At 52.6% G+C, this 13942-nt stretch overlaps 1 protein-coding gene across 2 annotated transcripts in view; it reads right to left on the bottom strand.

Moving 5' to 3' along the window:
* MGAT5B (alpha-1,6-mannosylglycoprotein 6-beta-N-acetylglucosaminyltransferase B) overlaps positions 1 to 13942 on the bottom strand; it is a 67080-nt gene that overhangs the window by 21627 nt on the left and 31511 nt on the right. For both annotated transcript variants that reach the window (XM_070389140.1, XM_070389141.1), the window contains one exon: positions 978 to 1109. In XM_070389140.1, coding sequence (XP_070245241.1) covers positions 978 to 1109 — 132 coding nt within the window. The remainder of the gene's footprint in view (positions 1 to 977; positions 1110 to 13942) is intronic.

Raw genomic sequence — 13942 nt, 5'->3', positions numbered from 1 at the left:
ATTCACCAACACAATTGCACTTCCGTGAGCAGGGAGTCCACAGCCCCTCTGCCCAGGAACCTGCCGCCCCCAGGAAGTGCCTGGCCTCTCTGGACTGAGAAGCAGAAGAGAAGGGCCCCAGGGAACCAGCTACCGTGTGCCTCAGAGTCTCCTCTGCAAGAATGGCCACTGCGGGTGGGCCTCCCAGCTGGTGGGGGCTCTGTCCCACCCTGAGGCCAGAGCCCAGAACCTCTCCCTGCATCTCGGCCACCCCGGGAACAGGCACCTAAAGAAAACTGCTGAGTCTCAGACGCCCCTCCAAGGCGCTCCCCCACCCAGAGTCCTTCCAGGTGACCCAGAAGTGTCCAGACTGCTGAGGTCAGCACTCCTCCCCACCCCAGAGAAGGGGCAGGATTGGGAGGAGGAGGCCCCGAGTGCATGGAGAACACGCATTAATAATAAAAGCAATAACGCTGCCTGTCACTTTTTTTCCTAATAAAATCATGTGGGATAGTCAATGAGACTGGAGCACACGTAATAAATAGCAGGGCTCTCTGTGCTAAATTAAACCCCATATCCTGCTGGCTGCAGAGAGATGAAGCGATGGCACTGGCCTTCCTCCCGCCCAAGATGGGGCTGGGTGGAGGAGCGGGTGGGGAGGGGGCTGCTGGGTCCTCACACACAGGGCTCATGCCCGGCCCTGTGCCATGTTCCCTCCACCACTCCCTGCTGTTCCTCTGCCCTCTCCAACGGGGTCATCTCTGACCTCATCCCCTCCACCCTCTAGCCTGCCCAGCAGCAGAGAGGCCCTGGAGTGCCTGGCTGTGGTTTATTAATTGTCATCCGAGTCAGCCGAAGCCAGGAGGCAGAGCTGTCTGGGAAGGAAGGTGGGGGGTGGGGAGTGGGAGGTGAGCCTTCGCTCTGCCCTGGAACCCGGGCAGTGTAACCCCCGCCTTGGGGACCAGTGGGCAGTCACCACCCTCCCGCTGCCCTCTCACCGGTACTTCCTGAAGGAGAGTCCCATGTGCTGCTTCATCTGCTGCAGGCCGTGGTAGTCGGTGTAGATGAGGTCGAACGGCAGGGGCATGGTGAGCGGGCAGTTCCCCCGGCCTGGCGGCACCCCTAAGTTACTGAGAGAAGAACCCTTCAGAGTCTGAGCCCTAAGAGGGACCCACAGACCCACTTTCCCATCCAGCCTTGTGTTTGGGGGATCTGGACCTCGCCCTGGTTCCTACAGGCCAGAATAAAATGGGGAGGGGGGAACACTGTAAAGGAAAGGGAGGTCAGCGCGTGAATCCTGGCAGACTCTTGGAGAGGAAGCCAACAGGGCCTCCATGCACAGTTGCATAGGTTTTTCACTGCACAAGAGGCTCCAGCGAGGGGTAAATGGGACTGAAATCCAGCTTGGGCTACCTTGCCAAGCCTGCACCTGGCCTGGGCTACCTGCCAGAAGGAAGAGAACCTTCTGTTAATTTGCACAAACCTGATCTCCACAGAGCTGTGTCCACCCAGAGGGGCTGTGGACGTTCATTCACAGAGTGCCATGTACACCAGTAAAGGTCCTCAGCACAGCTTCAGCATTTGTTTGGAGCCGAAGGGCCCCCAACCCCAAGTCCCAGGAGATACAATCCTGCTCTGCTGGCCACAGAGAAGCCCAGCCCTGGCCCACGGGGGACCCTGCCTGCTGGGTCACTTACTCGCACGTTTTCCTCTGGGACAGGGCTGCCTCTGGTGACCCAGTTTGGAGTCTCTGGGTCATCACACTGGAGCCTGGAGGACATGGCCTCCCTTCTCCCAGGTCCACCTCCCTGGAGACAAGCTTAGAGGCCCCTGCCTGGCCCCCACAGTGCCAGCATGAACTTTGTCCTGCTCACCCCTGCCCACCCTCCAGGAGCCCCTGCTAAGCCTGCCTACACTCCCCCTACAAGGATGATGGGGTTTTTAGATCAGTGACTCAGTAAGTCTGTATTGAGTGGCTGAGTCTGGCAGGGAGTAGTGTTGCCCCCCAGGGAAGCCCTCCTTTTTGGGGGGCCCCCAGCAACCTCTCACCTCCCCCTGATTCCTGCCTCCCTTGGATTCGTGGTCCAGATGCTGGAAGGCATCTGCGAGACCTCCCTCCCAGTGAGTCCCTGCAGGGATCCACCCGGCAAAGGGGCCAGGATTATCATCTGTTCCCTGGGTCACATCCCAGGCTCCTTGAGACAATTCAAGCAGGCAGAAAACCAGCACCTGGATGTCTCTGCACTCTCCTGCTCACACTCAGCAACACACCAACAGAGGCTCTGAATGCACCGTTCCCCAGAGCAAACTGCCCTAACGCAGCCTTTTCAGCGATGTTTATGACAACCTGATGACAAAGCCGTGATGGAACGATGTCAAGGGAAGCTTTGGGAGACGAGGATCAAGGCATCAGGTGGCCTGTGCCAGCAGAGAAGGGCAGCAGGACAGAGGGCGATTTCTCTGTACTGCTCCCCACCAGCCAGTGTACCCCAGCCTCACTCAGCTTCCCTACACTAGCGCCCCAAGTGTGAGAACCTTTGCTGCTAAGTGGGGAGAGGGAAGTGCAAAAATCTTATAACTGTTTTCTCCCCATTTCTCTTGTGTGTGTGTGAATATGCCATTGTTTATTCATTCAGTGGAAAGGCAGACAGATTGTTTCCTGATTTTTGCTCCTGTTGCCCACTGTCAATATAAATATCCTTATACATACACCTCTTGATGTAAATGTGCAAGAATTTTGGGGGGTATATAATCAGAAATAAAAATTCTGAAGCTCTCAGGTATTTATCCAGGAGTAATTGTTAAATTTAATAGATAATACTCAACTATTTTGCACAGTAGTTTATCTTTAAACTTAAAACTGGCCAAGCTCCCCTACTCCCCACCCATCCAATCTCCAGTGATCCCCCAGACGGCCATAGGCAGTATTCTCAAAGCCAGGACTTCTAAGGCAGGGCCTGCCTCTTCAGCGTTTTTGTTGAAGTACTCAGAAAGTCTAGACCTCAGAGGTCTGGCACTATCACAGGAAGCAGCTCCCATAACCTGGAGACTTTATGAAATGTCTGGCGGTATTTTTTAAGTGTCAGGCAGGTTTTATATTCTACTCTGTGGGAATCTTGTTTTCTTTCAAGGATAGCTGTCTCTCACACACACACCCCCAAACTCCTCCAGTCAGATGGAGCATCATTGTTGTCCTGGGTTATAGAAGCTCTGGGTTTAGGACAGACCCTGGTCCCCCTCCCCACTGCCTCCACTCAACTGAGAACCTCAAATAGAAAGACAGTCTTTCAAATAGAAAGATGCCTCTTGCAGAACTGAGGAAGGGGGTGGCTGCTCCTCCCTCATGGAATCTGGGTCTGGGAAAAATGAAGACGATTCTGAAAATATAAACCGTAGGTGGGTCTAGTTGCTGCTACCTGCACTAGTCACATGATTTCCCCACGCTGCCTTTCTGGCTGGTTACCAGGCAACATGTCCCTCTGTAGCCATGAGTAGTACCACAAAGTCATGGGGGGGTCCCTTTGGTTGCCTCGACCCTGACCCTAGCCCCAGCCCCAGACACCAGGGCCACTGGGAGGCCCGATGGACAAGTCAGGGTCCTCTCCTGGGAAGATGACGCCACACTGATGTTCCGGAGCCTCTGTCATCATCTCCGTCACCTTCGTGGCTACCATTCTGAACACAGGCACCATTCCACACGCTTTCAACTCATTAACTCATCAATCCCTTTCATCTGGACAACTACCCTATGAGAGCAGACCCATTCCTAACCTGCTCCCCTCTTTACAGATTAAGAAACAGGATCACAGAGCCAGGGAGGAGGAGAGCTGCGGTTGGAACCCAGGCAGTAGGCTCCAGCACCCACACTCCCACCGGCCGAGCTCTCCTTTCTCCCCAGGCTCACTGGGCATCAGACAATACAGTGGTGTGTCATCAGTCCACGGTAACATCCCGAAATTGAAGCTGCAGGCTACCAGTGGAGATTGGCCCCAGTCCTAGTTTTGTTGCTAACCTTGGAGGAATCATAGCCTCTAGGAGTTTCATTTTTTTCATTGGCAAAAGACAAAAAATGCCTACCTCACCAGGTTCCTGATAAGATCGAGTGAGGCAAGGAGACTGAAAGTTCCACTGATTGTTATGACTTCAGTCATAAGTTTCACCTTCTGAATTGCCAAGTCTGGAAACTCCTGACTCCCACCCCAACACACACACACGCCTCATCTAAGGCCCCAGTCGTGTTTCAGCTAGAATCTTGAAATCATTTCATTTCTCTTCTGCCTCCCTCTAGTCTTGCCTGACTCTTTTATGGAGAGATCTTTCCACAGTGTCAACCTGGCCAGTCACCCCTGGTTGCATCTGATCCTTTTCACAGCCTTCTTACCTCCTGCTCCTTGACGCAAACCTTGCCTCCTCCTCCAGGAGGGCTTCCCTGGTAGCTCAGCTGGTAAAGAATCTGCCTGCAATGCAGGAGACCCTGGTTTGATTCCTGGGTTGGGAAGATCCCCTGGAGAACGGAAAGGCTGCCCACTCCAGTATTCTGGCCTGGAGATTCCATGGACTGTATAGTCCATGGGGTTGCAAAGAGTCAGACAGGACTGAGTGACTTTCACTTTCCTCCTCCAGGAAGCCTTCCTTGGACCTCTGGACAGAGTGAGATGCCCTTCTCCTTTGATACCCCTGCCCTGGCATCCCACTGCCCTCTCTACCATCCTTCTGCACTGCCCTGAGTCACCTCCTCACAACTTGGGCCCCCCCAGGGTAGGGCTAGATTACCTTTGAAAGCACAGAGCTGGGACAGGATCTGACCCAATAAGTATCAGGTTCATGAATGAATTAACAAAGCAATGAACCCGGTGAACCACCCCACCTCCCCCCGAGAAAGAACTGTTTTAAAGGTTGAAAATATCAAGAAAAGCATGTTAGGAGAGAAGGGACGGGTGAGCGAGAGGAGCCCAGGGCTCATGTGGGCATCTCCACAGTTTACCAAGACCTCCTGGTCTGTACTGGACACAAGTGGCCCCACGGGTCCCCAAAGGACATCATGGCAGGAAGAAGAGGAGGAGAGACAAATCAGCCGAGACAGCAGGTCCCCTTCCCAGGGGGAGTTAACGAGGAGCCCCACCGCCCCCACAGCCACAGAAAACAAAGATTTTCAATTTACAGTGAGTGCACTGGAAGTGCGTCTGCAGTTTCTTCGTTATTCTCATCAGGAGGAGTCTGAGCTTGTCCAGAGAAGAGCTGAGAGGGTCAGTCGAGGGGAGAGGGGCTATGGTTTTATCACTTGTAATTTAAGTTTATTTTTATGGGCAATTTTACGCTAAGTGGTTGGTTGGAGCAGCGACATGAATTGAAAAACACTCTCCTGACAAGCCTTCAGCCAAAGGTGCCAGGGAGGCTCAGTTGTACAATTCCACCTTACCCGCTGACTCCTCAAAAGGCCCCTGTCCAGACGGTCCCATAATTCCAACCTCAAGTTCATTTCTCTTCTGACTCTTACCCAGAGCTGCGTCGGGAGGGGCTCGGGAAGCCACCGCACCCCCACGGCACTGCTGAGACGGGGACAAGCAGCATCTCAGCATGAAGGGACTTCAGATGCACCCACCTAGTAGCCCCCGTCCGCCTGCCCACGACCACCCCCAGCGCTTGGGAAGTTTCCGTGGAATTGCTAAACTGGGCAGTTGCAATGAACTTCCAAATGTCCCCAGGCCACCTGCGTGGGAGTCTCAATGCAGACGAAGGGGATGGGGGAGGGGTGATCTAGGGACATGGTCCTTATACTGGTCACCCAGTCATCTGGTCCATGTTCCCAACCCAGACTAATCCGTCTATGAAAGCCAACCGGGGGCGGGGGGTAGGGGTGACGGGGAGTCAGGGTTTTCTGGGGACAGTTTCAGTCTGGGAAGATGAAAGAGCTCTGGAGGTGGATGGTGGTGACGGTTGTACAACTGTGTGAATGTATCTAATGTCACTCAACTGCACGTGGTTAAGATGGGTAAACTTTATACGTATTTTACTAAAAGTTTTCTAAAAACCCAAAACCAGATTATCCACACTCACAATATCCATGTACAGCCCCACAAACACACGCCCAGCACTCTCCCTCCCAGAGGCACGCCTGCCCCATCTTCTACAGGGCCCCCCACAATGGAAGGAAGTGTTAGTCGCTTAGTTGTTTTCGACTCTTGGCAACCCCATGAACTGTAGCCCCCCAGGCTCCTCTGTCCATGGGATTTCCCAGGCAAGAATACTGGAGTGGGTTGTCATTTCCTTTTCCAAGGGATCTTCCTGACCCAGGAATCCAACTCATGTCTCCTGCGTAGCAGATAGATTCTTTACCAACTGAGCCACCAGGGAAGCCCCCCCAACAATGGAGAGGGTCAGCAAATAGGCGGAGCAGGATGTATTAGCCACTCTCTTGGCCAAAAGATCAAAAGATGGTGGGACTTCTCCGGTGGTCCAGTGGTTAAGACTCCACGCTCCCAATGCAGGGGACGGGGCTTAATCCCTGGTCAGGGGACTGAAACCCACATGCCTCAATGAAGATCAGAGAGTCCAAGTGTCAAAACTAAGACCCAGTGCAGTCAAATAAATAAATATTTTTAAAAAGAAAAAAGAGTAGGATGCAACAAGGTGGAGAAGAAAAAATACAACCCATGCCCAATAGAAGAAAAAAAAAACTCTCAGCTCGGAATCAAAAGGCTGAGTTCTGTGCAAATAAATTTTTAAAAGAGATGAGTGAGAGAGCTAACCCTTATCTGTAAGTTTTGAATTTATATTGTTTCTTCCCATGTACCAAAAAAAGAAAAAAGTGCCAGGTTCTAACAGTGAAGAGGATCCCTGGGCGTGAGCTCCAGCACGAATTTGCTGGGTTGCCTTGCACAGACGTAGCAGTGCTCCGAGTGCACCTCCACTTCCATTCTGTGATACGCGGGCAAATCTTCATGGTCCCTCCAAGGCTAAAAATTCTTCGGGTTTATGTCTCCCTGTACTTGGTCTGTGGCTGGAAATAAGCTCTCCAGGTAGCGCTCAAATTCTGGAACAGACTATTCTCTCTCCCTGTCTGTCTTCTCTGTGTGGGAAGGACCTAATTAAAAAGCATCTTACGAAGTGCTCAAAGATCTTTGCCTTCAAGAGCTAAGAGAACAGGGTAACTTCAGCTTCCCTGGATCCATCTCATTACTGGGAGCACCTGGCTGGGCAACCCGGGACCTCTGTCTCCTCCGGGGTCCGCTAGCCCTCTGATGCCATCCAGTGCCCATCCCCCGAGCACTACAGCATCGACCTTGTTGCTCTCCCAAGGTCCATTGTTAAAGCACCTGCCGCCCCTTCCCCAGAACAGAAGGAACACAAAGAAGCAAATGTAGACAGTTAACTGGGCATCTAACGAGCTGCTGTGGAAGGCAGGTTAGCATCACTAACGAGGAAGGAATTAAATTCTCCTGCAGGTTTTCCTCTCTTGCCCAGCATGGGCTGACCTTCCTGAGCCCGACAAAAGCAGCCTTATGATGCCCTCATGATGGGTCCACCCACAGCTTCCATCTCCTGACAAGACAGTGTCCTCAGAGGGTCAGGGATGACAGCTAAAGGGAATGGCCAGGTCCCCAGTGGAGTCAGGGCTCAGAGGAAGCAGGAATTCAAAGGAAAAGCAGATCGGAGCTGACTCCAGCCATGCTTTAGCCAAAGCCCAAAGGAAGTACAGGTGGGAAGATGCTGAAAGGGAACTGGGCAGCGTGCATCAGGCCTGTGGTCCAAAGCCAACACTTTCTTCCCCAGCAGTCCTTCCTAGTGAGCAAACTCAGGGCTAAGAATAGGGCTGCCACTCCCAGGAGAGGTGGCTGAAACCACAGACCCGTTCCTCCAGCTCCCGGGGGGCTGCAGTGCCAGGAACGCATCCCTCTGGCTGTCCCCTGCCTCCTTCCCATTTATGTAACCATGCACGTAAGTGCTGAGCAGGAATCCAGGCTCCTCTCGCCCAGCCAGCCTTTCCGTGAAGGTGGCTCTTGGGCCCAGGCGCAGGTTTGGATCACCGAGGTCTATTCTGGCTCCTGATGGCCAGGCTGGTCCCAGAGGGGCCGCCTCTTCGCTCTCGGGTGGGGCCTGCCCTTGGGATGTTGGTTTTCAGTTTTTCTGGGGATTCTCACATCCTAGGCGCTTTTGCTGTTCTATGCTTGCTGCATGGCTAAGTCGCCTCAGTCGTGTCCGACTCTTTTCGACTCTATGGACCGTAGCCGGCCAGGCTCCTCTGTCCACGGGATTCTCCAGGCAAGAATACTGGAGTGGGTTGCCATACCCTCCTCCAGGGGATCTTCCCGACCCAGGGATTGAACCTGCATCTCATGCCTTGGCAGGCAGGTTCTTTACCACCAACGCTACCTGGGGAGCCCACAGACATTCGTGGAAAACCAACCCATAGAGGAAACAAAGATAGGGTGAGACGCTGCTCTCAGCCACGCTGGAACAAGTCCTGTGGGGGATGTGGGTTAAAGACACAGCCCTGAGGTGCCAGCCATGAATCATGTGGGGATCTGAGTCCATTCCAGAAGACCCAGGAAAGAACAGCCTGGTTCCAAGAAAGTCTTCTCTTTACCAGAGCCCTCTGACTATTTTGGGGAAGTTAGAAGGAGCGCTAGGGGTTATTCAGACCATTCTGTCTTCTACCAGCACCCCGACCTGAGCTGGGAGCAGCAGAGTTTTATCCCTCCCGTGGGGGGCATGTCAGTCTCCAGGAAGTTCATCCCACCATCTGCCTCCCTCCTCTCCTGCTGCCATGGGACAAGACCTTCTCCTGCTCAGGATGCCCCCCTTCCTTTATGAGAACCCATGGCTCCTGAGGTTTGAAGGTGTACTGATGCGTTCCTCCCCACCCCCAGAACAAACCCCACCTCCTTACTTTTCCTTCAAAAGCCTGCAGAAGCCAGCCCTCCTCTTCCTTTCTTCTCTGACTCCCCCCAAGCTCTCCCCAACCCACTGGGTTGCATGAACCTTTCCTGAGAGCCTGTGATTTCTTTTAAATCGATCTTCCTTTGCAACCTCCCAGTCCCAATGCGGACCAGACCAGAGCTGGAAAAGGCACCTTGGCCACTGCATCCGTGAGGTCAAGACTTAGGGAGGGGCCTTGATTAGCAAGAAACAGACTCCCACTCCTTGAGGCTCGGAGCAGCATGGAGTGGGAGGAGCAGGGAATCATCTCTCCTGGATCCCTGGGAAGGATGAAGGCTGGGGACCAGGGAGACTTTGGGCCTCCAGCAGCAGAGGTCTCCCACCTTCTGTGGTATCTAGCTGTGCTGAACATGATCCCACTACACAGATTAAAAGGCCTCCTTGGACGAGAAGGAAGGCAAAAGAAGGGAGAGGCAGGAATTCTCTGTGGATCCAGTAGTCAGGATTCCTAACTTTCAGTGCAGGGGGCACAGTTTGATCCCTGGTCTGGGAGCTAAGATCCCACAAGCCACGTGATGTGGCTAAAAACAAACAGAAGGGAGAGGGGAAGGAGTGTTTTATTGTAAATTAGCCATTTGCCTCTTATGCCTCCTCTAGGAAGAGGTGGGGGAGAAAGAACCTCTGTGTACAGGGTCTGCTAAGTGCCAAGCAGAAGCTGGACATGGCTCTATCTCCCCTGTTCTGATTGAACAATCAAATATTTCAAGCATCCAGAAAGTTATAGAAAATAGTATGATGACATGATGAATATCTGCACTGCCACTTCCCAGCCTCATCAAGTCATCAGATTTCTGCCATATTTGGTTCAAGGGTTTTGGGGAAGGGTTAACACATTCGAAGTCCAGGGCAGCCTTCGGGCTGTTCCAGTCTCGTCCACTCTCCTTACACCTCCTGCCCCCTCCACCTCACTCCCAGAAGATGCTCATTCCTCCTACATCAAAGATAAAATAAGGAGTTCCTTGTGACACAGTAGTAAGAATCCACTTGCCAGTGCAGGGGACATGGGTTCAATCCCTGCTCTGGGAAGATTCCAGTAGCTGGCAGACCAACTAAGCCAGTGAGCCTCAACTACTGAAGCCTGAGCCCTGCGGCTCCTGAGCCCACATGCTGCAACCACGGAAGCCCGCGCGTACTAGAGCCCATGCTGTGCAACAAGAGAAGCCACTGAAATGAGAAGCCCCAGCTCCGCAACCAGAGAATAGCCCCTGCTGGTTGCAACCATGGAAAGCCCACATGCAGCAACACAGACCCAGAGCAGCCAAAACAAGAGAATGTTCTAAAAGATAAAATAAAAAGCATCGATGGGAAGGCCCCATCCTGTAACTCCATTGGCAGCCCCACTACATCCTGCTCTCTTCCCCTTCCTCCTGGGGGTCACCCATGATAAAATCTTTCCTCCTGGAGCTTCCAACACTCCCTTTTCTGGCTCCTTCACACCAGCATTTAAACATGCTCACAGGGACTTCCTAAAGCAAATCAGTCCTGAATATGCACTGGAAGGACTGATGCTGAAGCTGAAACTCCAATACTTTGGCTACCTGATGCAAAGAACTGACTCCTTGGAAAAGACTCTGATGCTAGGAAAGATTGAAGGCGGGAAGAGAAGGGGACAACAGAGGATGAGGTGGTTGGATGGCATCACCAACTTGATGGACATGAGTTTGAGTAAGCTCTGGGAGTTGGTGATGGACAGGGAAGCCTGGCATGCTGCAGTCCATGGAGTCACGACACGACTGAGTGACTGAACTGAACTGACAGGGACTTCCCTGGTGGTCCAGTGGCTAAGACTCTGAGCTCCCAATGCAGGGTGCCCAGGTTCGATTCCTGGTCGGGGAACTAGATCCCACATGCTACAACTAAGTTAGCGTGCTGCAACCAAGATCCAGTGCAGCCAAATAAATAAATATTAAAAAACAAAAACAACCCTGAGGCCTGCTGGGACTGGCAGCTTAGAGGGTTTACTGGCTACAGCTTGGTCAAGCTGGGCTGAATACAAAGGACAGGATGCGGTCCCTGCCTTCGTCATTCTCCAGGGACCCTCCCCAGCGTTTCCCTTGAACAAACATTGAACAAACAGAAAGGCCAAGAGACCAATTTCCACCAGGGCCGGTTCTTGACGTCTAAGAGTCTCCCCTCCTCACCCTCCTTATTTAAACATTCTCCTCTCAAGCTTTCATCATTTGCCAGTTAAGTCAACTAATTTTCTACTAAACCCAATTTCACTCATGGAGGGAGGAAGAGCTCAGTCATTTTTCCTCATGCCATGTACTATTAATGATGCTTGAAATTATGCAAATAAAATGGATGAGCACAGCCGATCCTGGGCAGGCGGGAAGGGGAAAGGCTTCATTTTAAAATGCCCACCATGGATCCAGACATCCCTGGGGACGTCTCAGATGCAGCCAACGGGGGCTCTGGCTTCGTGTCTCCTCCCGCCGCATGTGCAGGGCACGGGCAGGACTGCCTGACATCCCTGAGCTGCAGTCTGATCAGAGCCTGTTGTCCTCACGCACCGCCGGCGCCACCGCCGTCACCCCGGAAACATCTTGCAGAAGCAAAACCAGATGTGGATGCCGTGCACTGCCCCAAACATCATGCCAGTGCGTCGGTTAATTAAAACACCAAAACATGAGGAGCAGAGAAAAGCGGTTCGTCTGTCCAGCCTCGTTGTCGAGTCAGTGACCAAGACATCTGCCGTGAACATCTGTGAATAAACTACGACAAATGTACGGGCAGCATCCCCATCCTGCTGCCTTCCCCACGCGCGGCCTTTCGCCGGCCCGGGGAGACGTTTCTGTGGCAGGAGCCCAGCTGCGACTCTCAGAATTCGGGTTATCTGCACATCCTGCTGATCTGTTTTCACAAGACCCTGGTGCCTCTTGTGTAGCATGGCTCCTCCAGGCTGGGAGACGGGACCCCCGGATGATCCCACCTCCCACGGAACCCACAGCAGCACCATGCCGGTATTCAGTGATCTCTCTGCCTGTGACCCCTTTCTAGGCTCAAACGGTCACCAAATTGTTACAGCTTGGCTTGTTGTCCCCCCACCAAACATATGTTGGAGTCCTAACCCCAGAACCTCAGAATGGGACCTTATTTGGAGGTAGGATTCTTACAAAGGTGACCAAGTTGAAATGAGGTCATTAGTAGGTCCTGATCTCATACGACTGGTGTCCTTATACGAAGGGGAACACTGAACCCAGACACATGCACAGAGAGAATGCCACGTGCAGAAGAAGGCAAAGACGCAGCTGATGTTTCCACAAGCCAGCAAACACCAAAGATCACTGACAACCAACAGAAGCCTCCGAACCAATCAACCCTACCAACACCATGATCTCAGACTTCCAGCATCCAGAAGCAGGAGACCACCCGCTTCAGTTGTTTAAACCTCCCAACCTGTGGCACTTCGTTACAGCAACTCTAGCAAACTGAATCACCTCTGTATGTTAGCATCCAGTCAAGGAAAGGCCTGCATGTATGTAGCATTCGGGTGGTTCCGGCAGAGAATGAGTTTGGGGAGCTCATAGGCTAGGCCCAACCAGCAAATGTCACCAGGAAAAAGTATATCCAAGAGAGGGCGTGGCATGAAGTATCGGGCTGGCCAAAAAGTTGATTTGGGATTTTCCATACGATGCTACGGAAAACCCCCAAGGAACTGTTTGGCCAACCCAATACATTCCATGTCAGCAGGTTCACACAATGTCCCTGGAGGGGCACAAGAGGCCCTACTCCCCGGCCACCTCTGGGGGTTACCTCCTTGGCCTGCCTCCTCCACTCGGCCCCTGCCCTGCAGCCAAGGGGTAACACGGGTGCTTTAAAGTGTGCAAAGGCAGGCTCAGGAGGAATTCACACATCTTTTCACAAATTCTCTAGGGCGCTGAGCCCCTACCCTAGGCCTGTTCCTCGGTAACCATTCACACACTGCAGTATCCTAACCGCACAGCTATCCTGCTAAACAGACTGGGAGGTGGGGGATGCGATGTCAAAAACCCATCCTCAACTTTTCTAATTCCCAACCATCACTGATCATTAGATCATAGATCACCCGGGGGAGCTTTGAAACCTTGATAACTCGGCCCCACCCCAGACCAATTAAATCAGAGACACCAAGACACCCGAAGGCCGATAAGTTTCCAAGGCAGTTCCACTACAGCTAGGGTTAAGAATTCCTACCTGAAATGAATTTCAACACAGCGGAGGCTGTCAATTTTATAGACATAACTGTACTATGTCTCCTGGGGAAGGAGATTTTCTTTTTTTAATTTTTATTCTTTAAGTTGTCTTAAATTGTACCTGGTATCGGATTTAGAAAAAACTTTCCTGAGACTGTTCCTTCGGGTGGCCAAGCTGTTTACACAATTCTGCCCCATCTGAGCAAGAGCCTTTGTGGCACCTACACCCCACAGGGAGCCCAGGGCAGAGCTGTCTGGGCACCGCCTCGGGCCTGCCTGCTTAACAAACTGCAAAGTGGAGATGGGGTGACCTCTCTCTAGAGCTCCTGCTCCAGGGAGTTTCAGATCTGCATGGGTGACACATTGGTGGATATGGAAAATACGGATCCTCTGTGGGGGGTGTGTGTGTGCATGGGGGTTACCTGTGTGCATGGATATGCACAAGTGTGCCATGGGCTCAATATCATATGTATGTGTATGTCCATGTGCAAGGGTGTGTGTGTGCAAGTCTGTGGAGGCATGCACCTTCGCTCAGGGGTGCACATACATACAAGGGTGTACATATGTGGTTGTGAACAAGGACATGCGTGCACGCATGAGGATGCACATGTGCAGTGAAGGAAATGGCAGCAGGGGTGTATTTCAGGTGTATTTCACAAGAGCCTCACTTTCAGGACTGCCCAAGTGCAGTGACCCCCATCTTTACTGCTCTGGCCCTGGAATGGACATCAGCAACCTCACTGATCACAGGCTCAGCTCCAGTGGGGCCCAGTGAGTGGCCAGAGGAGGAGGAAGTACTCTGGGAAGGTAAGGACTCAGGGTCGAGGTTGGAAGAGGAGACATCCCAG

Source organism: Bos mutus, chromosome 19 (genome assembly GCF_027580195.1).
Source record: "Bos mutus isolate GX-2022 chromosome 19, NWIPB_WYAK_1.1, whole genome shotgun sequence".
In the NCBI taxonomy this organism is placed as follows: domain Eukaryota; kingdom Metazoa; phylum Chordata; class Mammalia; order Artiodactyla; family Bovidae; genus Bos; species Bos mutus.
The sequence above is the reverse complement of the archived record's forward strand: the minus strand, read 5'-3'. Positions and strand labels throughout refer to the sequence as shown.